Source organism: Lampris incognitus, chromosome 3 (genome assembly GCF_029633865.1).
Source record: "Lampris incognitus isolate fLamInc1 chromosome 3, fLamInc1.hap2, whole genome shotgun sequence".
In the NCBI taxonomy this organism is placed as follows: Eukaryota; Metazoa; Chordata; class Actinopteri; order Lampriformes; family Lampridae; genus Lampris; species Lampris incognitus.
Window position 1 is genome coordinate 23,752,713 of NC_079213.1, and position 26,368 is coordinate 23,779,080.

General features: G+C 43.6%; 2 protein-coding genes across 2 annotated transcripts; one reads left to right on the forward strand and one right to left on the reverse strand.

Moving 5' to 3' along the window:
* Nucleotides 1-1,105: 1,105 nt before the first annotated feature.
* Nucleotides 1,106-7,521, reverse strand: trmu (tRNA 5-methylaminomethyl-2-thiouridylate methyltransferase). Its single transcript, XM_056277603.1, has 11 exons — nucleotides 7,342-7,521; nucleotides 6,990-7,155; nucleotides 6,760-6,866; nucleotides 6,316-6,438; nucleotides 5,267-5,439; nucleotides 4,615-4,668; nucleotides 4,181-4,247; nucleotides 3,523-3,623; nucleotides 2,568-2,712; nucleotides 2,218-2,300; nucleotides 1,106-1,927 (listed from the first exon to the last, which is right to left on the reverse strand). The coding sequence occupies exons 1-11, from the start codon at nucleotides 7,421-7,423 to the stop codon at nucleotides 1,778-1,780; spliced, it is 1,251 nt and encodes a 416-aa protein (XP_056133578.1). The 5' UTR covers nucleotides 7,424-7,521; the 3' UTR covers nucleotides 1,106-1,777.
* Nucleotides 7,522-15,937: 8,416 nt separating this feature from the next.
* On the forward strand, nucleotides 15,938-23,058 carry srr (serine racemase). Its single transcript, XM_056276688.1, has 9 exons — nucleotides 15,938-15,985; nucleotides 16,630-16,779; nucleotides 17,205-17,387; nucleotides 17,927-18,182; nucleotides 18,679-18,860; nucleotides 19,249-19,379; nucleotides 19,950-20,098; nucleotides 20,468-20,557; nucleotides 22,820-23,058. The coding sequence occupies exons 1-9, from the start codon at nucleotides 15,938-15,940 to the stop codon at nucleotides 23,056-23,058; spliced, it is 1,428 nt and encodes a 475-aa protein (XP_056132663.1).
* Nucleotides 23,059-26,368: the final 3,310 nt, after the last annotated feature.

Sequence of the window (26,368 nt, forward strand, 5' to 3'; positions counted from 1 at the left end):
ATTTTCTATTCATTTCACAACATATGGTGGTGAATAAGTGTGACTTTTCATGGAAAACACAAAATTGTTTGGGTGATCCCAAACTTTTGAACGGTAGTGTATATATATATATATATATATATATAGTCTGTACAGCACTTTATTTTTGTGATAGTATTTGCTGTGTTTAATTCCTGTTGTCCAATTCAGTTGTTTTTACCAAATCATGCGTGTTTTTTTTTATTGCTAATCCATTATTTCTCAGGCCCCTGGGTGTTTTTTTTTAACTTGACTTCTGACCACATGCAAAAATATTCTCCTGAAGTTTCTCCTATAATTCTATTGAATTTCTTCTTGCAAGAAGGGCTTCACAGAAATCAACATCAGATTCACAAACCGTTCTCGACCGCCCAGACTTGTCCTTCACAACATGTGCCTTGAATACTGAATGCCACTTGTTCATAAATTGAATTCCTGTACCAATAAACTTTCAATTTGTGCCGTTACCATCGGAAACCCCCCCAAAGGAAATGTAGTGTCATGCAAAAAGAAAAACCTAATTTTAGACAGCTGGTTATGTGCTACCTTTACATAGAGACATGACACTGCAATAAGGATGGAGAAAGGAGAAAAACCTTTATCAGTTCAGAAACTGAAGTGCTGCTTTCAGAACTGACTAAAGAAAAAACATTTCAGAGCAGGGATGGATTCAACTCAACTGAGCCTTCAATAGCGTGTGTCAATCTAACTAAGATCAAATGTATTGTTTATATTCTCCATTACTGAAACTAGTCTTTCTGTGCATTAGGGCAAATGATTTATGGACCTTCGCTCCTCTACAGAAGTGGTTTTAGCAGGGGTACTGTTGTATTTGCATGTGGCAGGTCTGCACCACTCCTAAATTTGGATCTTACCAACAAACAAGCCTAAATGAGGAAATTCAGGAATGTCCAAGATTTCTTGGACAGATCTTATACAACCTTACAAACAGATCTGTAATGCAAACAGTTAAGGCACGGCGCCACTTTTGTTTTACTTAGATTGAAAAAGCCGATCTAGGAGTGTTCTCTGACAAACAAAAACAGTATGAAATAAATCTAAGGAGTTTTTGAAACATGTTCCTGTTTATTCATCACATAATAAATATCAATGTAGTGGCCTTCTTAATGACAGAAGAATGTTTGCAGAGAGATGGCACTGTTCTTAACTTTTTGAATATGAATATGAAATACTAGTGAGGATGGTGAAAGATCAGTTTTCTAACAGCTGTTCCAACAAAGCAAGCGGGGTTTTGGCAGATCTACCGATCTCTGTACCAATGTGCCTTCAACATCATGCGAGTTTCTTTTTGGCAGCAAAGTGGCACAGTGGTAAGTGCGACTGTCCCTCTATTAGAGGCTCCAGGTTTGGCCTCTATGAGCACCCATACCTGTCAAACTGTTCTTGAGCCAGATTATTAACCTCCACCTGATTCAGGGGCACAGCAAAACCTGCCCGACCCTGTGCCCCAACCAGATGAGGGAAAGAGTTTGACCCTTTTGAAGGATTAATACAGTATCAGAAAAACCAAAAATGAAATATCAACATTGGAGGAAGCTGGTGTTAAACCCACCACAGTAACAAACGGTACCACTTTATTCATCTTGGAAGGGTAGCAGCTGGTTAACAGATGTGGTAGAAGTGGGTCACGTTCACAGGTCCGACTCAAAAGGGGTGAGAGACGCAGGGAGACCCATGGAAGCCATGGGCCACCTGGAAGAAACCAGTTGCCGCTCTGGCAGGGAGTGGACATGGTCTCTCAGCTGGTTGGTTTCGGGGTCTGCTGCTCCTTTTCCTGCAAGGCTGCCATCATTCGCTCTCGGCCCTGCTGGAGTGTGTATTCACTTGGCCCCAGACGGATGATCTTCCCGCTGCCCAGACACTCGTCCCCTTTGTAGAGCACCGCGAACTTGGGGAACAGAGAAAGGATGGATAGACGGATGAATATATGGTCTGACACATTGACAGAGGATGAGTGTGTCTGTAATGACTGAATCGTACAGTGAAGTAAGCCTACTGTCTCTGACAGAGCATCCTCAAAAATACACAACTATCTCATGGCAGCTGCTTTAACCTTTGGCAATGACTGTTGCTAAAGGTTAAAGAGTAATGGTACAGTTCCAGTCACAACCTGGACTGAAATAACACTTCGTAGCATTTGGCGTTTTCCTGCCGTCAGTCAGGTGTGGGAGCCATTACCTGTCCAGGTGTGAGAGCTCTGATGGACTGGGAAAGTGTGATCCACACGGAGCCATCCATGTTCAGTGTCACAGTACAGGGGGCTGGAAGACAAAAGGGCATTCATATACATTTTATGTTTGGGGTGTTTGGCTTTTATCCAGAACAGTTTACAATGTATGTGCAAGTAGAAGTTGAACGTCTTAATAAAGGATGCATCAGACAGGACATAGTTGGGGCAGAACCAGAGACTGTGATTTTTTTTAGCAAGGCTACTCTACTTTAAGCGTTATGTTATTTCATATAAACTGTCCTTGGCATGGCAGCGATTCTGTATTATCACAATACAGTTCTGATGGGATGGTACTCACTGAGAGGCATCTGGTGGATGAAGCGGAAGTGACACTCCATCATTTGTGTCCTGACCAGCTCAGGGGGCGGGTCCACCGTTATCCAATGAAAGCGGTCCGTCCGCATAGTGTCACGAAACAGAGACGGATGATTGGTGGTTGGAGCCTGAAGAGTGAAATTTCAGGGTGTGAATGGCTGCCACAATCGGTTACGGTCAAAGAAGAAACCAAGTTTTATAGAGAAAATAACTTAAAAAAGCAAGCAAAGTAAATGAATTATACATCTATTTCTAAGAAGATTTATGACATCAAGTGAAACAGGTGTCAGACAATAAACATATCAACAACAAATATCTGGTGTGATTTTTGTGCTGGTTCTCCATCAGATGAAGGTAAAACCAATCTGAAGACAAAGCAGTGAGAGGAATACACCCTTTCATTTGTAAAAGTCTTTGTATGCATACAAGCTTCATTTCCCAATGGGACCAGGCAAAATAAAACTGAACACACCCGAGGTACTGTAAGACATTTAATGGTAGATACACTTTGGTCCACCATTTGATATATTTCATATTTTGTGTTGCTAGTTATAAAATGCAGCATCATTAGGCTGTGCAAAGGAATATGATTAGGATAAAACATACTGTAACAGTAGGAAAACAACAGAACAGCGGGAGTAAAATGTAAAATTAATTCCTGATGGGACTGAATGGCAGGGCTGTGACTGAATATTCTGTAATCCTTAAAATAGAAAGTAAAAACAAAAACCTGAAATCACACAACTTAGTGTTATCTTTCAGACATGAACAGAATCTAACAGCTGCTCTAAATGAGGATGTGCAAGCCCAGCAGCCCATGTACTTACAAATACAGTGGTCGCTTGTCATATACGAGGAGCAGAGGGCAGGAGAAGCAGAGCTTCTGCAGACTCTATAGACCACACTGTCGTTTTACTTAACAATAGTGTCTTTCTCACCACAAAAACATCACTGCCGGTAATGTCTTTGTCCACCACAAACCACGGATCTCTCTGCCCTCCTATTCTGGCCCTCTGGCCCAGCGTCAGCGTAAACCAACCTGGACGGACAGGAGAGAGAACAGAAAGAAAGAGGAAAAAGAACAATTTTCCCTTTCACAGAATGCATTTTGTGCAAATTCAGTTTCAGAACCATTTTAATTTGGCAAAGAAACCTGACTTGTCATTTGCAGCTGACACATTTGAAAAAACAAAACAGAACACATAATACTTTAACACACTTGGCACACAATAAAAGTAACAGTATAAGATATAAAAGTAATAATGCTGGCAAACAAATTAAGGTTTTATGACAAATTCAAGTATCCGCATGTGGCCAGGTGTAATTTGGTAAATAAAAATGTTTCTTAACATGTAACGCACAATATCAACTGTCAGTCATTTGGAAATGGGCCCTGTTGGATGGGATTTTGTCCCTCGGACCAATGTCTTTAAAGTGCTGTGATGTTGGGTATGAGTTCAGGACATGTTGTGCAAACTTGTTATGTATAACAGGCAACAGGATTATTCATTTTGCTATGGTCCCCAAAGAATCCAGCCTGGGATGCTGGTGTGGGCTCTTGCACTGTCCTTCGAGTCTCTTAAAAGCAGAAGATACCTTGATGTCTGCCCATGATCGTCCCATCCTCAATGGACACCAAGTTCCCTGGCTTTGGTTCTAGATACTGGTGGGGGTAAAAAAATAAAGGCAGATGTATTGTTTATGAGAAACAGCAAAGAGATGGAAAATTACATAAGCTTGGAAAATAGCCAGCACTCAAAAAAGAAAAAATCAACAAACTGTCTTTGATGGAGCGGTCAGACTGAATCCATATAGGCTGTGCAACCTTCATTCGCTTCATGAAGCATCAGTACGACATGCTGATAAAGTTTGTACAGTGAAATATAATGACCACAACTTCCTTTTTTTTTTTTGCAGTTTGCTTCGTTTTCTCTGAAGCATTTTTGTTATTTCGTCCATTTTTTTTAATTGTTCACCGGATTGTTTTATAGAACATACTGTGTGTTTATAATTCCACTATCACTTCTCACCTCCAGAATAAAGTCTTCAAAGTTTCTTGTGCCAATGAAGCAAATGCCCATGCTCTGAAAAAACATTCAAAACTCAGCGTTTTTAACACTTTGCATCCAGATTTACAACTTTACCAGAGAGGGTCATGTCAAGGTAACACATCTAAAATATATCCTGAAGAAAAAAAGACTAAAACCAATGACAAATTTTCTATTATTATTATCACTATTATTATTCATCCAAAGGCCAACTTACTAACATTTCAGTTACAAACTTACCAATAATCAGTCTAGCTTTCAGGTCACTTGTCTTTTCTAATGCAGTTAAAAACACTTTGTACAGTCCAACTTAAACAGCAGGCCTACTGTATACTGTTGCATTAAACTGATGATCACAGAACTATATGATGTTGCACTGACTCCCATTTAAACTCTATAGTCTCCAGTATTTGTAGAGTTGAGGACGGGGTCACAACTGCCAGGCCTCTTTTTATTTTCTACTATCTTGTCAACCATCATCTACTATTTTCTTTGTATTGTAAACTTGAACTAAAAAAAATGTGGCCATACTACATTTCCAGCGTAGATATTGTTTCCATCCTCCATAATGTGAGATCAGTTTCAATGGGGTATATTCCTCTTTCTTTTTGGTCAGTGAGTACCCTCAGCCTACCTCTTTCTTCTTTAGGACATGGTGAAAACCAGCTTCGGCAGCGATCTTTCTGACAAAGTCTTTGGTGAGTCCTGCCAGGGGGAACAGAGTCCTCTGCAGGGCATCCTGGGAGATCTGGCTGAGGAAGAAGGTTTGGTCCTTAAAAAGGTCTGCTCCCTTGTGCAACCTCACCGCTAATAAAGAAAAAAGAGACTGTTATATTGGGGGAAAACATCTAGAAGGTTACATCCTTCATGCATCCTTCATCATGGAACTGCTTCTTCACTGTGAGAGAAAAAAAGATGTCACCATTGAACCTTGTGAATTTCAGAGCTCGCTAGGTAATTTATAAGAAGTCTGGTCATTGAGAAGGTCAGCTTCCAAGTACAGCCTCCCATTTAGGAAGAAGGCAAAACAATTTAGTACTTTATATAAGTCTTTGAAAGTAAGTTTGTCAAAGGAAAAAGAAGATAGGAAATGTGTTTCTCAATTTTGCACGGCAAGCTGTATTATTTTCATGGTGTGCTGAGCAAAATGTTTTGGAGCATCTGTGTCTGCATCCAGGGGAACACAACTACTGTTTGTCAGTAGTTTTGCCACATCATAGCAACCATTCATACAAGTCTAATACTGCTTCTTCACATTGTCAAAGAAAAAGTACATTCATTTTGGACCATTGTGTTTTTTACAAATATAATTTTACATTTCACACATCTTATTGACTACTTGCAAAATCACCACACAAACATGTTCTTTTAGAGAAATTACAATCAAATATTCTATCAGCACTGAATGGTTATTCCTTTTTAGTTTAGTTCATTTTTTCTAAGTGAGAAAAGAACAGCTAATACCACATGGGTCTGTGGTGAGGTCTAAACCCTGCTGACAAAAAGGAAACCCGTACTCATTTGGATGCCCTGCTGAAATGTCAATGTGCAAGACACTGAATCATGGAAACCCTGGTTGACCCTGTATTCTGATCTCCCTATGGACAGTGAGGCAAATGTGAAGAAAGTTTGGCCTGTAAGAAGAAAGCGGTAGGGAGAGAAGGAGAGGAGTGGGACACTTACGATTTCGGATTTCAAACCGGTCTCTAAAGAGTGAGTGGGATGTGGGTTTATGTTTCTGCTGGAACACCTCCTCATCCTCCTGTGATGTCCTTGCATAATGGCCTGTGGCCACAGCATCAGCACCTAAATTAATAACAGCATAGATATTTAAGTCTTGAAGCTCAAGATATTTCTGCTATTTTCCAGGCATTAATAATAACAATAACAATAATAATAATAAGTGAATATACTGAAGTTAACATTTGGTGACAGGAAGACGGACAATTACGAATAATTATCTCATTTGTTATGATTGAAATTCTAACAGATTATGGTATAATATTAGAAATGCAGGCCCATTTCTTTTCTTTTTTCCACAATTAGCCAAAGCATGTTGCTCAATTACAATAGCAAAGCAGCACAAATGGGTACATGTTTATGTACCCCTGTAATGTTAATACATACCCAAAGTGTTAATGGCATACTGGTAGAAATGGTTGAATTTGATGTATTTGTTGCATAGTATGTCTGGGTTTGGGGTCCGGCCCCTCTCATATTCCTTTAGTAGATAACTGAAAGTGACATAAGCGATGCATGGCATTTAGAAAGACATAACACTGATAAAAGGGACTTATTTTTAAAGAACCATATTTACCGACTGTGTCTGAAAGCGGCTGTCCCTGATGGATAGATACCTAAATACTTCATGCCAGTATTCTTTAACGTAAGACACTTGGTGAAAGGAGATTTTCAGGGTCTGGCACACCCTGTAGGCGTCTTCACAGTCCTTCTCAGAGGTGCAAACACCTTTCTCATCCATGGAGTCCCAGTTCTTCATGAAAACTCCAGTTACATTGTACCCTTGGCATGGACAAAAACGAAATGAGGTTTTGATATTTTAACTGTTGCATTGCACATTTTTATAGAACTCGCCTTGTATTTTGCTGCCTGGCTAAGAAACTCATAAAGACTTCTGCTGCTGTATCGCAACGCCGCAATGCTTTAATGGAGTGGTTTAGAGGTTTCGCCTATGTATGAACGTCTTACCTCTTCTCTTTAGTAACAAAGCGGCGACGGAGCTGTCAATGCCGCCAGACATCGCACATATAACGTGTCTAACAAAACCCATGTTTTCGGAATGTTATCCTTTTATCGTATTTATTTTTGGTTGTATAACTGCTAAAAGTTAGATAACAAGTGACCATTGCTATGGACAGAGGCAGCCATACTTGCGGTCCGTTAAGCAATTACGGTCGACTAGAAACAAGTAATAATGATAATAATGATAATGATAATAACTTTTTATATGGCACTTTTCAAATCAAAGTTACAAAGTGCTTTACCGGGCCAAAAAAAGAAGAAGTGGTAGATGAACAATGATTAAAGACCATTTAAAAACAGTTTAAAAGTTAAATAGAATTGGGAAGGAAATATAAAAGCAAGAGGAGCTGCATATTAAATAAAATAAGTACAACAAAACAATGTACAATCATTAAATAAATAAATAAATAAAAAGCAGATAAAGGTAGTAGATGAAGTGGTGGCGTCGCTGTATGGTACCGACTGGTTTGCTGGGTGCCTCAAAATCTGTAACACTAAACGTAACGGAGCTATCGTTTATTAAAAAAAAAAAACAACAACAACCGGAAAATCCATGCAATAAGGTTTGTGGGTCATAAACCCAAACTACCTGAAGTGTGTTTATGCAACGTTTCCCCACAGAAAGGTTACAGATGGTAATGTAACGTTGATATTTTATGGTCATGTAGTAGACCTAACGTGGCATGGACTGGTGTCCAACACTGTCGTCAATCAAGTTCAGCTCTGAAATTACCCACAGATCACATCATAAGCACTAACTTCTATTTGGCAGTTATTTTATTCATCCATCCACTATCTGAACCGCTTATCCTGCTCTCAGGGTCGCGGGGAGTCCCATCTATCTGTTTTAACAGTTTACTTTTATTATCATATCAGCTTTTTTTCTTTTCTTTTATTTCACTGTTGTTGCACTTTTATGTTTTATCTACTTCCTTCCAATTTAAGGCTTTTTAATGTAAACATTACATGAATATCATTATTATTATTATTATTGGGGTGCGCGGTGCGACAGAGTTCTTCTTCAGGTGTATTGGCGGTTGGTAAACAACGATTTGGCGCATTACCGCCATCCACTGGACTGGAGGGTGAACCAGAATTTCTGCATACTGTAACGTGCATGGATAAGAAGACACGCTGGCCGCTGGCTCGCGAGTGTGACCCTTTACTCGAGCGGTTAGCGATGCCTCCTGCGGTGCGGGCGATACGGGTTCGCTTCCCGGCCGCGGCAGTTCCTGTGGTTGCGTTGCCCCCCGAATTCGCTACATTGGTGTCAGAAGTGGGATGGAGCGACCGTAAGGCCATCGGAAGCGTAGGCGCCCTGAGGCGTGAAGGAGCTGATACGCTTAAGCGCGGGGACGCGTTTCCTGAAGGAGGGGGGTAGTGTAACGTGAATCGATAACAAGACACGCTGGCTCGCGAGTCTAACGCTTTAGTCGAGCGGTTAGCGATGCCTCCTGCGGTGCGGGCGATACGGGTTCGCGTCCCGGCCGCGGCAGTTCCTGTGGTTGCGTTGTCCCCCGAATTCGCTACAATACTTTAAAAAAAACTAATCTCTTCTCAATCAAACTAGTTATTTCTCTGGTTTCTGAGGGGGGCTAAGAGCCTCTCTCAGCAGCTGCTGCACACCTACTCCAAAAACTCCCACAACACCCAGAAATGTCCTTGCTGCATCTACAATTATGTCAGTTCTCTCAGATTTTCTTTCCACTGCAGCAGTACAGTTAAATTACCATTGGCAAAAGGCCAAAACACTTCATCTGATCCTTTCTTGCAACAGCAGACAATGGAGAGAGAGAAAAAAACATACAAAAATAATTACCAACAGTAATAACCTAACAGACAAAAACTGAGAAAGAAAGAGAAAAAATGCAGGTAAAGAAATAACAAATACAGTACAGAGCATGGCTGTATAGTTGGTCTCCACAGTGTGTTAACAGAAGGTCATCTATTGGGGATTTATAAATACTTTGTCATAATGTGTTAGCAAAGTTGTGGCTCTTTTGTTATTCATTAGTTTGCATGTTTCAACACTAATACTACTACTAGTAGAAGTAGTTGTAGTCGTAGCAGTAGTACAATTTCATTTAGTCTGTTATATGAAATTGTAAATAGTAGTTTGCATGTTTCAATAAAGAAAAACATTCTGCACGGAACTGATGTACAGCAGGAATAGGTGATGCAAACTTCTGTTTGTGAATGCAAAACTGGGCCATCAGAATAACAAGATGGGGATCTGAGCCCTCCTCCTCGGAATCTAGTCATTCTCCTTGCCTCACACACACCTGCAACATCCCGAGACGACTCAGCCTCTGCTGTCATTGGCACGCCAGTTATAACGCCCTTCTTCTTTGCTTTTAATCCCGAGTGGGAAGCAAGTCACCCAGAGATGACTTCTAACTACTTTATTTTTTTAACTTCTAACCACCTTGATTTCAAGGGCTCTATCTCTCTGACGCATTGAGATACAGTCAATGATAACCACCCCACTTCTAGGTATCCTAAGCGATCGTACATCTCGAGTTTTCTCCCTGCAAACTTTCCGACCTCGTGCGGGTCCTCGAAAAATCCCGTTTTTTCTCCTGTCACGGTATCATCCCAGCGAGATACGTCTCCTCCGTTCCCAATGACTGACTAGAACCGCTTGAGCAATTCGGTATTCCTCCTCTTATTTCCAAACCTCCCCATTTTCAATTTCGCTCCCTGTCTTCGACGCCATTTCCGCCACCTAACGTGAATTTAAATCTAACACGGACCTTTTACGCAGTTACACAGGGTCAATCACGATGTGTTTCCGGTTAGTTTACTATATTACCAGTAGACGGTTTCACCGAATTTTCAGAGTTTGGACGTGTTATCGTGGAGGTCGATAGCAAAGAGGGCCTTCCCATCATGTATGTAAATATCTTTTCCTACTTGTTTTTCCACTACTGAGCTGTGTGTGTTTTAAGTCACCCGATCCAACCTTATATTGTCAGCCGTCTTGCAGTGGCGGGTAAACAAAAACTACTCAAGTAAAAGTATAGTTACTTTGTAAATGTTTACTCAAGTAGAAGATAATTTCGACGTAAAAATAATTAGTTGAGTAAGAGTAAAAGCATCTCGTAAAAAAACTATTCAAGTAGTGAGTAACGTAATTAGATGCAGTTTATTATGCAATTTAAAACAACAAATTAGTCTTTCAAAAAGACAGTAGTCGACCAGGTCCTCATTAACAATGTAAGATAGACAGGAATTTATTTGTTTTTTAGTAGGTAACTTTGCATTTAGGTTTAATAGGGTATGTGCATGTAATGTGTGTGGGGAAATTGTATTTCTTTTTGAGAGTTTAACTATTCAGACTTTGTTAGTTCGTTCCTCACTGAGTTTCCAGTGAATAGTGTGTCGGGTGAGGCACCGTTTTCTAGCTGTTCAAGGCGCGGATGGTGAGCTGTTACTCCGCCTCGCTGTTCCGTACTTTATATAAAAGGTACGTGTAATGAATGAAAGGTCACGTGTTTAACTTGACCTACTCACGGGTGTACGTGCAGTGCGTGTGACGTATACAGGAAGTGAGAAGCGCATGTTATGAAGGTTGTATGTCGGATGAACGCTAGTAAAAGCTACGCAGTTAAGAACCTACGAAGTCGGCTCGTTCTTGAATTATTCTTATGTCAGTAAGACAAGGCGTCTACGGACATTACATGGTGTCAGAATAGTCTGTGTATCTGAACACGAGCGGTCATGCCGAAGTTTAATCCGCCGAGTGAATTCAAGTTTGACTGCCCCGTTGAATGGCCGGAGTGGAGACAACGGTTTTCGCGCTTCAGGCTCGCGACAAAGCTGGATAAAGACGACGGGGAGATTCAAGTGAGTTCGCTGATTTATGCAATGGGCAGCGAGGCTGAAAAGATATTCAGCTCGTTTGACTTCGCGGCGGAGGGTGATAAAGTGGACTATGATATCGTACTGAAAAAGTTCGACGGCTACTTTATTCCCCGCCGTAACATCATACATGAGAGGGCGTGCTTCTATCAACGTAGCCAGCAGCCAGGAGAGACAGCGGAGATGTACATCCGGACATTGTATGAGCTGTCTGAACACTGTGAGTTTGGGGACAAGAGGGATGAACATATCAGAGATCGTCTGGTAGTGGGCATAAAAGATAAGGTGCTCTCCTGTCAGTTCCAGCTCACAGCGGACCTTACTCTGGTGAAAGTCATTGAACAAGTGCGACAGGCGGAGGCAATAACAAAGCAGCTCAGCCTCCAAGCTAACCAACCAGAGGCCCTGCTGGCTAACGTCAATGTTGTCCGATGGCGGGACGAACGCCAAAACAAAAAGGGCGGACAGCGTCATGGTGGCGGCAGTCCGGCAACCAACAAAGTAGATGAATGCGGGAGGTGCGGCAAGACGCAGCACACCGATGAGCGGAAGTGTCCTGCAACGACCAGTAAGTGCAACAAGTGTCATAAAAAGGGACATTGGGAGCGTGTATGTCACTCTAAAGCGGTGAGAGAAGTCACTGAAGAGGTTAAACAGCTGTACTTTCTGGGAGAAGTTGGCAAAGAGAGCAGTCAGGAAGATTGGACTGTTAGTTTAAAAATAAGTGATGTACCAATAACCTTTAAAATTGACACGGGGGCTGACGCTACTGTTATCAACCAAGGGACATTTAAAAAGCTGAAGCCAAACATAAAACTGGGACCTCCTGACACATGCTTCATAAGCCCAGGTGGAAGCATCAGCTGCATAGGACAGTTTCAAGCCACAACCAACTACAAGGAGAAACAATACTCCTTTCCAGTGTATGTGATCAAGGGGAGAGGCAACTGTCTGCTGAGTCGTCCAGAGGCAGTGGAGATGGGTCTAGTGAAGCGGATGAATGAGGTCAGTGGAGTTTTCGGTTCAAGTGGACTGCTGAAAACAGACCCAGTGAAAATAGCTCTGGTGGAGGGTGCCCAGCCATACGCGGTGCATACAGCCAGACGGATACCACTGCCACTTGTACCACTGGTTAAGAAAGAACTGCAGCGCATGGAAAATGAGGGCATTATTGAAAAAGTGACTCAGCCCACAGAATGGTGCGCCGCTATGGTGCCGGTGCTGAAACCGAACAAGAAAGAGGTTCGCTGCTGCGCTGACCTCAGGAGGCTGAATCGAGCGGTGAAACGTGAGAAATACGTGCTGCCCACTATGGAGGAAATAATGCCAAGGCTCGCAGGGTCAAAGTTCTTCACAACGTTGGATGCAGCAAGTGGGTTTTACCAGATCCCCTTGCATGAAGACAGCAGGGGGCTCACCACTTTCATCACCCCATTTGGGAGGTATGCTTTCTGCCGCCTTCCATTTGGTATAACGAGTGCTCCAGAGATTTTCCAGAGAAAGATGGCGGAAACTCTGACCGGGCTAGAGGGCACAGAGGTGTACATGGATGACATCCTTATACACGGAGAGACTGAGGAAATCCATGACCGGCGCCTAGCAGAGGCGCTGGGGGTCATTGAAACAGCAGGTCTCAAACTGAACCAAGCGAAATGCAAGTTCAAACAGAAACAAGTCCGCTTCCTTGGTCATATCATCAACGAGGCAGGCATCAGACCTGACCCGGACAAAGTGGCCGGAATAGAGAACTTTCCTCAGCCCCAGAACGTGACGGAACTCAAGAGGTTCCTCGGGATGGTGAACTATTTGGCAAAATACGTCCCAGAGCTGTCCACTGTAGGTCAGCCGCTTTATGGACTGCTTAAAGCAACGACAGAGTGGCTGTGGGGACCTGCACAGAACACAGCATTCCAAGACCTTAAAGCAGCACTCGCCACCGCCCCGGTACTCACCTTTTATGACGTCACTAAGGCTACGGTGGTGTCAGCAGATGCCAGCAGCTACGGGCTGGGAGGCGTTCTGCTCCAGCAGCACGGGGAACACTGGAAGCCCGTGGCCTACTGCTCCCGACGGCTGAGTGACGCAGAGACAAGGTACGCACAGATCGAGAAAGAGTGCTTAGCCAGCGTCTGGGCATGTGAAAGGTTCGAGAAGTACTTGTTTGGGCTTGACAATTTCAGACTTGTCACCGATCATAAACCACTAGTGCCTCTCATGAACAGCAAAGACTTGGATAATGTGCCCATTAGGTGCCAGAGACTGTTAATGAGGCTGATGCGTTTCAATGCAGTGGCTGAATACGCACCAGGCAAAACTTTAGCTGTGGCTGATGCACTCTCCAGAGGCCCAGAGCAGCGCTACGGAGATGGTGCTTCTCATGATGATGTTGCAGCGCACATTGATGCCATCGTGTGCCAGGTGCCTGCCACACCTCAAAGGATGCAGGAGATAAAACAGAGCACGGATGGGGATCTCCAGCTCCAGACAGTGTTGGGCTTCATCAGACACGGCTGGCCTGAGTATGTCGATAAAGTGCCGGAGACAGTCAGAGACTTTTATCAGGTGAGAGGGGAGTTATCTGAGGTAGATGGTTTAGTCATCAGAGGCAGTCGTATCGTCATTCCCACAGAGATGAGGGAGGTGATCTTAGACAGAATACACGACGGGCACCAGGGGATAGTTAAGTGCAGAGAGAGAGCTAGCCAGTCAGTGTGGTGGCCCAAAATGACAGAGCACATTACAACAAAGATACAGCAATGTCAATTCTGCAGAGAACACAAGAACACACAGAGAAAAGAGCCTTTAATGTCAAGTGAGCTCCCATCCAGACCATGGCAGAAAGTTGGCATAGACCTGTGTGAGTACAAAAAGCAAAACTACTTGATAGTGTCTGACTATTATTCCAGGTTTTTGGAGATCCTAAATCTACCAACAACTACTAGCAGTCAGGTTGTAGCTAGGCTGAAGGCTACATTTGCACGTTTTGGTATCCCTGAAATTGTAGTTAGCGATAATGGGCCACAGCTAGTTTCAGAAGAGATGAGGAGGTTCAGTGAGGATTATGATTTCATCCATGTGACTTCAAGCCCACACTACCCCCAGAGTAATGGACAGGCAGAGAGGGCTGTTCAGATAGCCAAAAGCATATTAAGGCAGGAAGACCCTCTCCTCGCCCTGTTGACATACAGAGCTACACCCTCTTCTTCCACTGGAGCCAGTCCAGCGGAATTGCTCATGGGTAGGAGACTCAGAACCACCTTACCCACATTGCAGCATAACCTGAAACCGGCCTGGCCTAAAGAGGAACGGATCAAAACCGCTGACGCCGCAGCCAAATCGAGGCAGGCTTTCTACTACAACCGCAGGAACGGCGTGCGGACACTGCGCCCACTGAACCCGGGTGACGCAGTACTCACCAAACTTGATGGACAGAAAACATGGACAATGCCAGCAGTTGTTCACAGTCAGAGCTCCACTCCCAGATCCTACATAGTGGAGACAGCTCAAGGTGAACATTACAGAAGGAACAGGCGCCACCTGTTGGCCACACCCAAAACACTCACCTTTGTCAGCAGGGATCCTGACCATGTCACTCCAGGGGAGAGTGGAAACACGGATGAGTCCCGAGCAGCAGAAATGCCAACTTCCACACCACATGTTACTCGCTCTGGCAGGGTGAGCAAGCCTGCAATCCGGCTGGATTTGTGAGGTGTATGGACTTGTGTACTGTGGGAGATTTTTTATTTTTTTGTGAAAAGGGGGGTGATATACAGGTTAAAATTGTTGGCAGTAAATGTTCAGAGAAATGTTTAGAAAATCATCTTAGAGGGGGAGATGTAATGAATGAAAGGTCACGTGTTTAACTTGACCTACTCACGGGTGTACGTGCAGTGCGTGTGACGTATACAGGAAGTGAGAAGAGCATGTTATGAAGGTTGTATGTCGGATGAACGCTAGTAAAAGCTACGCAGTTAAGAACCTACGAAGTCGGCTCGTTCTTGAATTATTCTTATGTCAGTAAGACAAGGCGTCTACGGACATTACAGTACGGACACAGAATGGGGGCATTGTTCTGCTATTAAGCCAGTGTTGCGCCGTATTTGGTGACCCATCAGATTCGTCAGACCCTATCCGTAATAGAGATGCACCGATCCACTTTTTTTTCCACTTGAGAGCTGATTCCGATACTTGAATTTGGATATCTACCGATACCAGAGCTCTTTTTTCTCAATTATTATTATTATTACTACTGTATTGGTCTGAATGTAAGATGTTTTTTCCCCTTCTACCTGGAAATACGTCTGAAAAAGTGGGGTGGTCTTATATTCGGGGTCGACTTTTAAATGTCAATATGCATTCGCAACAACAGATGGCGCCAAAGATATGTAAAAGGGGTGTTCCCCTGCTGGCTGGCTGTTTTCGGCCCGCCCTACAAACGCGGATGTCTCTAGGTGGCTGACTGAGTGATCAGTCTGACACGGTTGGGCCGCTGGATCAGCTGACCAAAGACCGGTTCCACGGCGACCAACGACGTCACTGAAGTTACACGACAGCCGAAACAGCCGTTTTTAAATGAAGTCGCCCAAAACAGCCACTTTCTAAATGTTGCGGTCCAGCCACACTAGGTTTTAACCTAGTCTGGCTTTTTCTCTGTCAGATTTGGTTCAGGCTGTTCTACAACATGACTTCGACGGTTAATGCAGTCATTGGAGTTTTGATAGGCTACATGGTAGACTAGAGTTCATTTTCATGTAATGGAGTAGAAGTACATATTGTAGCGAATTCGGGGGGGGGGGGGCAGCCCGGCTACCGCCACAGCGCGAACCCGTGTCTCCCGCGCCGCAAGCGACAACGTTAACCAGTAGACTAAAGGGTCTGACCCGTTTGTCAAGGACCAACGTGTGTACCTGAGAAAGAGTAAAAAATATTCTACAAAACAACTACTCTTAGAAGTGCAATTTCTAATGTTTTTTTACTCAAGTGCATGTAATTGAGTAAATGTAACGCGTACTGCTCACCTCTGCCGTCTTGTTGCCTAAAACATAGCACCGTTTTGAAACATGTAACCAACTCATTGCAAGTGTTAGCTAGGCTTGAGAAAAACTCCACACGGTGGGGTTAGTTGTGACACAGTGTTACAACTAAGCCGTCCGTAGTGTCCAACAATAATAAAATAAAAACAAACTAATTCTCGCAACTCCCCCCCCCACACACACACACAGAATGAGACATCCAAAGCGAAAAACAGGTCGGGGAGTTAGCCAAGAGGTTCTGTGCCTTGCTGCCAGGGATGTGGATGATAGCAGGTCTATCAGAGGCGTGGCGAAGTCATATGGTATCTGCCATTTGACTCTACATCGTTTTGTAATGCAGAAGAGAAAGCTGCAGGAGGCTGGTAGCCACAAGTCCCCCGCCGTGGGTTACTCTCGCCACAAGCAGGTCTTCAGCACAGAGCAGGAGAAGCAGCTCATGGACTCTTTAAACACAGCGTCTGACATGAACTGTGGGCTGAGCCACAAAGAGGTAGGCTAGTTAAGAAGTAAAACGAAAATAAGGTTAATTCCAGAGTTGTATTTATTTATTTTAGACACACCCGGTTGCTAGGACTCAACCAAGAATCTGTTTAAATCTGGTAACCTTACATTGCGTTTAAATTCACAAATGAGTTCACCTTGAGAAATAGAATAAATAGGCTACATTTAAAACAAATAGGTCAGTTGGTTTGAATCACAAATGACTATCCATCCATCCATTATCCAGTCCGCTTATCCTGCTCTCAGGCTTGCGGCGTTGCTGGAGCCTATCCCAGCAGTCACTGGGCGGCAGGCCAACTGACTAAATGACAAATGACTAAATAAACAAATAGATAAAATTCATGAATATTCATATTAGTTTTTATGACTCATACATAAAAATGTGTACATAATTGACATGTTCGTGTTTTTTAGGTCCGAAAAATCGCCTTCCAGTGTGCCGTGCAATTTAATTGCACATACCCGGAGTCCTGGAAGACATCTGAGATGGCAGGAAAGGACTGGATGACGTCTTTCCTTAAGCGTCACCCCACATTGTCTATCAAGAAGCCACAAGCAACCAGTCTTGCCGGGGCCTCAAGCGTCAACGAGGGCAATGTGGGCACTTTTTTCAATAACTTGGGAAGTGCATATAAAAAGCATGGTTGAGGCTTAAGATATCTGGAATATGGATCAAATGGGAGTTAAAACCATGCAAGAAAAGATAATCACTCCCAAAGGGCTGTGGTAGATTGTTTTCGATCATGGATGGAAAGAAATGCATAGATAGATAATATCCACACATATCTATCCATCTATGTATTGAGCTTTAGAGGGAGGGTTAGATGTGTGTATATCTATATATTATAGATAGAGCCACAGACAGTATCCAACTATAGTATATACATAGAATTTTATTGAATTAATTGCGTTCAAGCAAACTTCTCCAACAAGTGTTACAACTAACCATCTGTTACAATTAACCCCGCTTCTGGGGTAAGTTGCAACACCCCACTTCTGCCACTTTCGGTGGAATTGTGCAAGATTGGTAGGTCCTAGAAACAAACTTCAAGTGTTCATTTGTAGTAGCAGAGATGTGTATGTTGCTCGTATAAAACACGATTAATCTAACTCAAATATTTTTTAAATTATTTTAGCAAAAACCAAAACATGTTAGGGGAGGGCAGGGCACAACCCATCATGTCAATTATATCCAACTTGCTCTCATATTTGTGGTGCCTCAGGTGTCTGCAGATGCCGTCACCCTCCAGTTGCTGAGAGAAGCCAGGGAGACGGTGAGGAGGAGTCCTTTGGGGGTGATTAACACTCCCATGATCCCCTGGTGCCAGACCACCCTCCCTCTCAGCATCTCCTGCAACATCCACCTCAAACTGGAGAACATGCAGAGAACAGGTCAGTGATGACCTTTTTATTTACCCCTGTCAATATGTAGCCACTGAAAAGTATTGCTCTATTTCTCATGTATTAACATGTGTGTAGCGAAGGGAGGGTTGGGGTGGGTTGTTAGACCTACCCCAAAAAACTAAAGCTTTTAAAGTCTAACTAAAGTGTGTTCAATGAAACCGAACAGCAGTTATGTTCGTAACAAAGTAAGCTCATAGTCACTACCAAATGACGTTTTAAGCCCGAAATATCCATTATTTGATGATACTTCCATCAAATCAAAAAAGGCTGGATGGCACGGTATTATTTGCACGGAATAATGAGGTCCACTTTTCAGGAAAGAAGACCCACTTCTAATCCAAATGTTTAAATTTTGAAAAATTTTATTAAATTGTCAATAAATGTTTGGATTGATATCGTGGTGTGCAATGGTTGGAGAATCTCTGATTATGGAGTGGTGATAGCAGTATGATTTTTCCTTTGGTTTTCTAAATTTCATTGGCAGGCTCGTTTAAAATCAGAGGGGTGGCCAATCAGTTTGCCAGGAGAGAGAGGGGTGGCCATTTTGTCACCATGTCTGCAGGGAACTATGGGAAGTCCTTTGCATATGCCTCCAAGCACTATGGGTCAAAGGGCAAAGTGGTGATGCCAGAAACAGCCCCAATATCCCGATCTATTCTCATACAGGTCAGAGTTCATCTGTAGGTTATTTGAAAACCAAGGCAAGCACTGGTTTTATGACAGGCTCGAAACCTCTTAACAAGCCCTCATCTCCTACGATAGAAAATGAACTTCATAGGCCTACTTATCATTACATGGTCTTTTCATGTCATACTTATGCATCACACCAGTTTTGGCTAAGCATTGAAACCACATATATTTTTGTCATCTCTTCATTTGTCTGGCATTCATAAATACCATTTATGAAGACCAGCATGCCCCTTGCCCTTTTTGTCCTTGCCTTTTTAGTATGTACTATAAAGGTCCAAGTTCAGTTTTCTCTTAATCATTTTCTCTAAGCCAAGTTGCTTTGCATGTATTTTACATGTCAATTCTCACATCTCGCCCCGTTCAGAGCTTTGGGGTGGAGGTGGAGCGGATGCCAACCTCCTGTCTGATGAATGTGGTGAACCGCTGTGTTCAGCAGGAAAACATGACCTTCTTGCACTCCTACAATGATCTGGACTTAATAGCAGGGCATGCCAGGTAAGTTTAAGCGTGATCTCTGGATGTCATTGTAGGTGTCATGTAGTGTTTGTTGTTTGACAAGCAGATGGTCAAATAACTGACATTTATATGCAAAATGTGAAAAGAAATCTTATTTTGTGGAAGGATCCACTCTTCATTTGGCACTGTCAATGAATTATTTATGAAGTGGAGGGTGAAAAGGCAGGCCTGCACTAGAGAAATTATCATGTGTAACAAGTCTGTTGCATGAAAGATGGGCACATTCACAAGATGTGAATAGCAAGAAAGCATCAGCGTTATTATTCATAGAAACACAGTCCTTTTCTACAAACTGGATCTCAGACACCTCTGCTGCTGCTTTTCCAGCTCTTCCTTAAAGAACTCTGGTGTCCCAGTCTCACTGCCGGGGAAATATATATAGAAGTTAATGACAGATGCACTACAGCAGTGTCTGTTCACTGACCCCTTGCAAGTGTGTTACTGATGCAGCAGAGCTACTGCAGGCTCTCTGTCGCCAGCTGATTGTGTGTGTGTGTGTGTGTGTGTGTGTGTGTGTGTGTGTGTGTGTGTGTGTGTGTGTGTGTTCAGTGTAGGTATGGAGGTGCTGGAGGTGGTACCTGAGCCGGACGTGGTGGTGGTGGGTTGTGGGGGAGGGGGGCTGCTGGCCGGGGTGGCTGCAGCCATCAAGCTATCCGGCTGTAGCAGGACCAGGATCTATGGAGTGGAGCCTGAAGGAGGTAGCATCAACCCGCTGCTGTTAAACCCCATCTGTGTAACAGATTCACCGGGGGTATTGATTTGAGTGACATAGGAATTTCTCTTCATACTGACAGACAGGCTGAAACGCATGTCATGGTAGTATTGACGTTGTGAGTTTATTATGCTGTCTCCACACCACTGTTGTTTTCTCATCAAATATTGACTGTATACTTTCAGATGATGCAGAAAAATTCATGGTTGTTAAAATATTGATTCAATTTCAATGTCTACGTAAGATATGATGTCATAGCTGGCAGTGGTACTGGGCACACTGTATAATGTTTATCAAGGGGAATTACGTGGGCTCCCCCCCCCCCTTTCCTTTGACTTGTTTCATGTGAAAACAGCCTGCACCATGTACAGAAGTTTCATTGAGAAGAGGCCGGTGGGGATGGACACCAAGAGCATCGCCTCAGGACTTGCACCTCCATTTGCAGGTACGGCCCTTGGCTTCCTATTCTATCTCCTCCTGGTCCTCCTGGACTAAAGTGCATAAAGGGCAAGACTTACTTCTTTAGAGCAAAATGTATATGCTTTGACGGTTAATTAGCATAAAACAATAGTAAAAATGTCAAAATTCTTAACAAAAGCATTCGAGAAGCCCAAACCTCCACCAGTGGTGGACAGTTCCACCAAATAACATCTGTCCAGGTGTTAACCTCCTTGGTGAAGGGGATATCGAGAAAGTATTTCCTGGTGAAAATGGTGGTTCCAGTGATTTAAATTGGTATTATGAACTGAAATGTGGCAGCATCAGTCTTTTATATTCTCAGAGAGTTCAACTTTCCGCCACTCATTTTAACTGGGAAATTTTTCTCCCGTATCTCAAAAAGTATACAGAATTTCTCCAGATGTAAATCAGTTGTTAACGGACTGTTTTGATGCTCCGTCTGAGATATATTTTACTGACACAGCCAAACAATGGCAAAAACAAAGTCTGTCATAGCACTCTGTCAAAGCGTTTTTATTTATTTATTTTTTTGCCTATTGAACTTACACTGCTCAAAAAAATAAAGGGAACACATAAGCAATGCAATGTAGCCCCAAGTCAATCACACTTTTGAGATATCAACCTGTCCAGTTAGGAAGCAACACTGATTTGTGAATCAATTTCACCTGTTGGTAAATTGTCTAATTTCCACCTGGTGGAAATTAGACAATTTGCAAGACAACCCCTATAACAGGAATGGATTTGCAAGTGGTGGCCACAGACCATTTGCCTGTCCTCATCTTTTCTGGCCGATCTTTGGTTAGTTTTTCATTTTGCTAGTGCCCTCACCACTAGAGGTGGCATGAGGCGGTATCTGCAACCTACAGAAGTTGCTCAGGTAGTGCAGCTCATCCAGGATGGCACATCAATGCGTGCTGTGGCAAGAAGATTTGATGTGTCTCCCAGCACAGTGTCCAGAGCATGGAGGAGGTACCAGGAGACAGGCCAGTACACCAGGAGACGTGGAGGGGGCCGCAGGAGGACAACAACCCCGCAGCAGGACCACTATCTGGTCCTTTGTGCAAGGAGGAACAGGAGGAGCACTGCCGGAGCCCTACAAAACGACCTTCAACAGGCCACTAATGTGCAGGTTTCTGCTCAAACTGTGAGAAACAGAATGCATGAGGATGGTATGAGGGCCCGACGTCCACAATTGGGGCCTGTGCTCACAGCCCAACACCGTGCAGCCCGATTGACCTTTGCCAGAGAACATCTGGCGCCCTGTGCTCTTCACAGATGAGAGCAGGTTCACACTGAACACATGTGACAGACGTGAGAGAGTCTGGAGACGCTGTGGAGAACGTTCTGCTGCCTGCAACATCCTCCAGCATGACTGGTTTGGCGGTGGGTCAGTGATGGTCTGGGGAGGCATATCCTTGGAGGGCCGCACAGACCTCTACATGCTAGCCAGAGGTACCATGACTGCCAGTAGGTACCGGGATGAGATCCTCAGACCCATTGTCAGACCATATGCTGGTGCAGTGGGCCCTGGGTTCCTGCTCATGCATGACAATGCTCGTCCTCATGTGGCCAGAGTGTGTCAGCAGTTCCTGTATGTCGAGGGCATTGATGCTATGGACTGGCCTGCACGTTCCCCAGACCTGAATCCAATCGAGCACCTCTGGGACATCATGTCTCGTACCATCCGCCAACGCGATGTCGCACCACAGACTGTCCAGGAGTTGACCGATGCCCTGATCCAGGTCTGGGAGGAGATCCCTCAGGAGACCATCCGTCGTCTCATCAGGAGCATGCCCAGACGTTGTAGGGAGTGCATACAGGCACGTGGAGGCCACACACTACTGAGCCTCATTTTGAATCGTCTTGAAGAATTTCCACAGAAGTTGGATCAGCCTATGTTCTCATTTTCCACTTTGATTTTGAGTATGATTCTGAATCCAGACCTTAATGGGCTAATGATTTTGATTTCCATTGATCATTCTTAGGTTATTTTGCTCTAAACACATTCCTCTGTCTAATAAATAAAGATTTTCAGCTGAAATATTTCATTCATCGAGGTCTATATTGTGTTTTTAGGTGTTCCCTTTATTTTTTTGAGCAGTGTATTTTGTTGTGCACTATGGTTCGTGAAAGCAACACAGTGCAGTTTCTATACAGTACCCACTCCTCCTCTTCCCCAAAACACACACATTTTTATAATATGAAGTGATTGCTCTGAGCATTTTTTTTTTCCTCTTCACTATACCAGGCACCCTGACATACGAGCTGTGCCAGCACTACGTGGAGGAGGTCGTGCTGGTGAGTGATGAGGAGATCCGGGCGGCGGTGGGCTCTCTCTATGGCTCCGACCTGGTGGTGGAGCCCTCCGGAGCCGCTGCCTTCGCCGCCATCGCCAACAAGATACCTGACCTGGAGGGGAGGAGTGCTGTCTGCATCCTGAGCGGCGGGAACATCGGCAGAGACGAGCTCATAAACTTCCCCGGATGACAAACACACGCGGCTGTGACATCACCGGCCAACATGTACATGTACAACATGTACCCTGGCTCTGCTAAATGGTGGAAGCTAAGCAGGTGAGGGCTTGGCTAGTACTTGGATGGGAGACCACCAGGAAAACTGAGTTGCTGCTGGAAGTTGTGTTGGTTGGCCAGTAGGGGGCAGTCTAACCTCTGGTCCCAATTTTAAAAAAAATCAAATCAGATCCCAGTGCAGTGACGGGGACACTTTGCTGTAGGAGATGCTGTCCTTCGGATGAGACGTTAAACCGAGGTCCTGACTCACTGTGGTCATTAAAGATTCCATGGCACTTATCACAAAGAGTAGGGGGTTCCCCGGTGTCCTGGCAAAATTCCCAACCTTGCTCTCTCCATCTGGCCACCTAATCATCCCCCCATGTGACTGTCTCAATGATTCCTTCCTTCCTTGCACCAGAATGCTCACCTGTGTGGTGAGCGTTCTGGTGCAAAATGGCTGCCGTGCATCACCCAGGTGGGTGCTACACATTGGTGGGGGTTGACGTGAGTTACCCCCTTCAATGTGAAGCACTTCATGTGTCTAGAAAAGCACTATATAAATTTAATGATTATTATTATAACCCTGACTTGTGATCCCTTTGATGTGACTACCATAAAGGAAATAATGCATTTTATAACTCTAACCAGGGCTGTCCTGATTACCTTTTTTTTGGGCTTCAAATATTCAGCAGCAAGTATTTGAAGCTTTGCTACGACGGGCGGGGGGGGGGTGACTTTTTGGACATCTTGCCAAACTAGCTGTAAGTCACATCCAACGACATTGCAGTGGGCATAGAAGAGACGAGAGCCAAGCATGCTGTGTTCATGTGGACACCGCGTGTCACAACTGTGGATGAAAGCAGGACGGTACAGTCGGATAACACCGGCAAATTATGCCGACAACAGCAGACGGCACTGCCGTACAAAGTTAAAATAGTTAGCCGTTTTTTTATTTCTACACAAAGTAAAACACAATTATTATTTTTTTACTACTTTTATTGATCCCCGTGGGGCAATTCTTTCTCTGCATTTAACCCATCCTAGCTATGTAGCTAGGAGCAGTGGGCAGTCGCCGTGCAGCACCCGGGGACCAACTCCAGTCCGTCTTGCCATGCCTCGGTCAGGGGCACCGACAGGAGTATTAACCCTAACATGCATGTCTTTCTGATAGTGGGGGAAACTGGAGCACCCGGAGAAAACCCACCGCAGACACGGGGAGAACATGCAAACTCCACGCAGAGGACCGCCTGGGATGACCCCCCCCCCCAAGGTTGGACAACCCCGAGGTTTGAACCCAAACCTTCTTGCTGTGAGGCAACAGCGCTAACCGCTCTGCCACCACACGTGTGTGAGTGCGTGAGTATTACTGAATATAATTATATAAAACAAACACAATACAGTTTTGAACAATATAATTTTTTTTCTGCAAACAACACATCACCATAGCAACTCATCATGCTACACTGTTTTTTGCGGTCCTGCCGGCTCCATTGCACAGTTTGTTTTTCCCGTGCCGTATTGCCAACTGCCGTTTACCGTCTCCGGGAAAAAAAATCGAATACAGATTTTGTCATCGATTTAACAGTGTAATGACTGGACTGGTATGAATGTCTCTAACGTTCTGAAGCTGACAGCTGCTTGGCTTTCTTACCCATGGCAATAAAATGTTGTTGAAAGGGGATTTTTTTTAATTTTTTTTTTTATATGCAGGTAAGGGTGACATGAGCCCATTTGCATCGGTGGAACGCTAAAGGTGTTCGTGCCACACGCATGTACTTGTTTTATACTGGAAGGACTTCATTCAAAAGGAATGAAGGGTTTTTTTAGGGAGTCGTTCCTTATCCGATGCAAGGGTCTAAGGACAGGATGGTGTGTTCTGTAAAGCCCCCTGAGGCAAATACATGATATTGGGCTATACAAATAAAATGGACTTGAACTACAATCTATTAGTCCATTTAGCATTAAAAACAAACTGCACTATTTCACACAAATGACTCGTTCTTTAATTTTGAACCTGTGCGTATTAAATACACTTGGAAGGAAATTGAAAAAAAAAAAAAAGAAGGGACCTTCTAGGTCATAAATATAATGCACCTCTCCCTGCAGCAGGTTTAAAGACAACACACGGTTTGACATGAAGAGCAATTTAAAATTCTGTTAAAATGCTTGTCCATAAATTGCAAATAAGTCTTATTTAAGTATTATTTGAATGACCAATTTCCACAATAGCACTTTGTACTTTTTTAGTGTTTAACAAATGATCACTTGGTGAAGCATGCTGGTGCATTACTTCTGTATAATACTAATAACGGCGTGTTTGTGCAGTTATGTTAGGCCCTAAAAGATGCGTATTTACTGTGAAACTATTAAAAGTCCAAAACTGTCCTCATGATTTACGTGACAGACATTAATAATTCCAACATGAAAGGTCACACTTACTCGTTCTATCCAGTTAGGAAAGAGCCAATAAGAGTTATGAACTATAAAGATGTACTGCAACAAGCTTCAGGCGGTGCATGAAAAGACACGCAGAATTGTTCTGGCAGACCATCTGAAACGTTATTATACAATTAATTCATTGCACACAAAAAATAAAAACTGCACACAATTATCCAGCCATTATCTAAACCTGCTTAATCCAATTCAGGGTCATGGGAGGGCTGGAGTCCTTCCCATCAGGCTTTGAGTGGAAGGAGCAGGTCAACAGTCCATCACAGGACACACTCACACACACACACACACAACTTATAGTTTGCTTTTCATCTAACATGCTTGTCTTTTGTCTGTGAGGAGAAACCCACACAAACATGGGCAAACTCTACACAGATAAGCTTGGATTGAACCCAGCGGCCTTTTGCTGTGAGACAACAATGCTAACCACAAAACCAACGTACAACCAGTTTCATTTTCAGTCTGATAACAGTTTGTATGCTGCAGAAGATGCTCACACACAGTCTAGTGTCGTGCTCTTACAAAGTACCCCTCTTCCTACCTACTCAGACACATACATGTATATGTATGAATAAATAGTCGAGGTTAACCGAGCACGGGTGTCTTGTTGACCAGCTCAGACTGTTATCATCCCTGCCTCAAATCCTGCCCCCTTATACCACACACTGTATTTCATAGAGTTGCACTTTCATGCAAGCAGCCATTCTGTCAGAGTGGCATTTCTTTGTCTGTCAAAGCGTCCAAAATCTGTTTTTGAAATTAACTTTGTGTCATCGTTTCTGTGAATAAAAGGTAAAATGTTCTGGAATAGAGAATCACAACATGAGCAAACA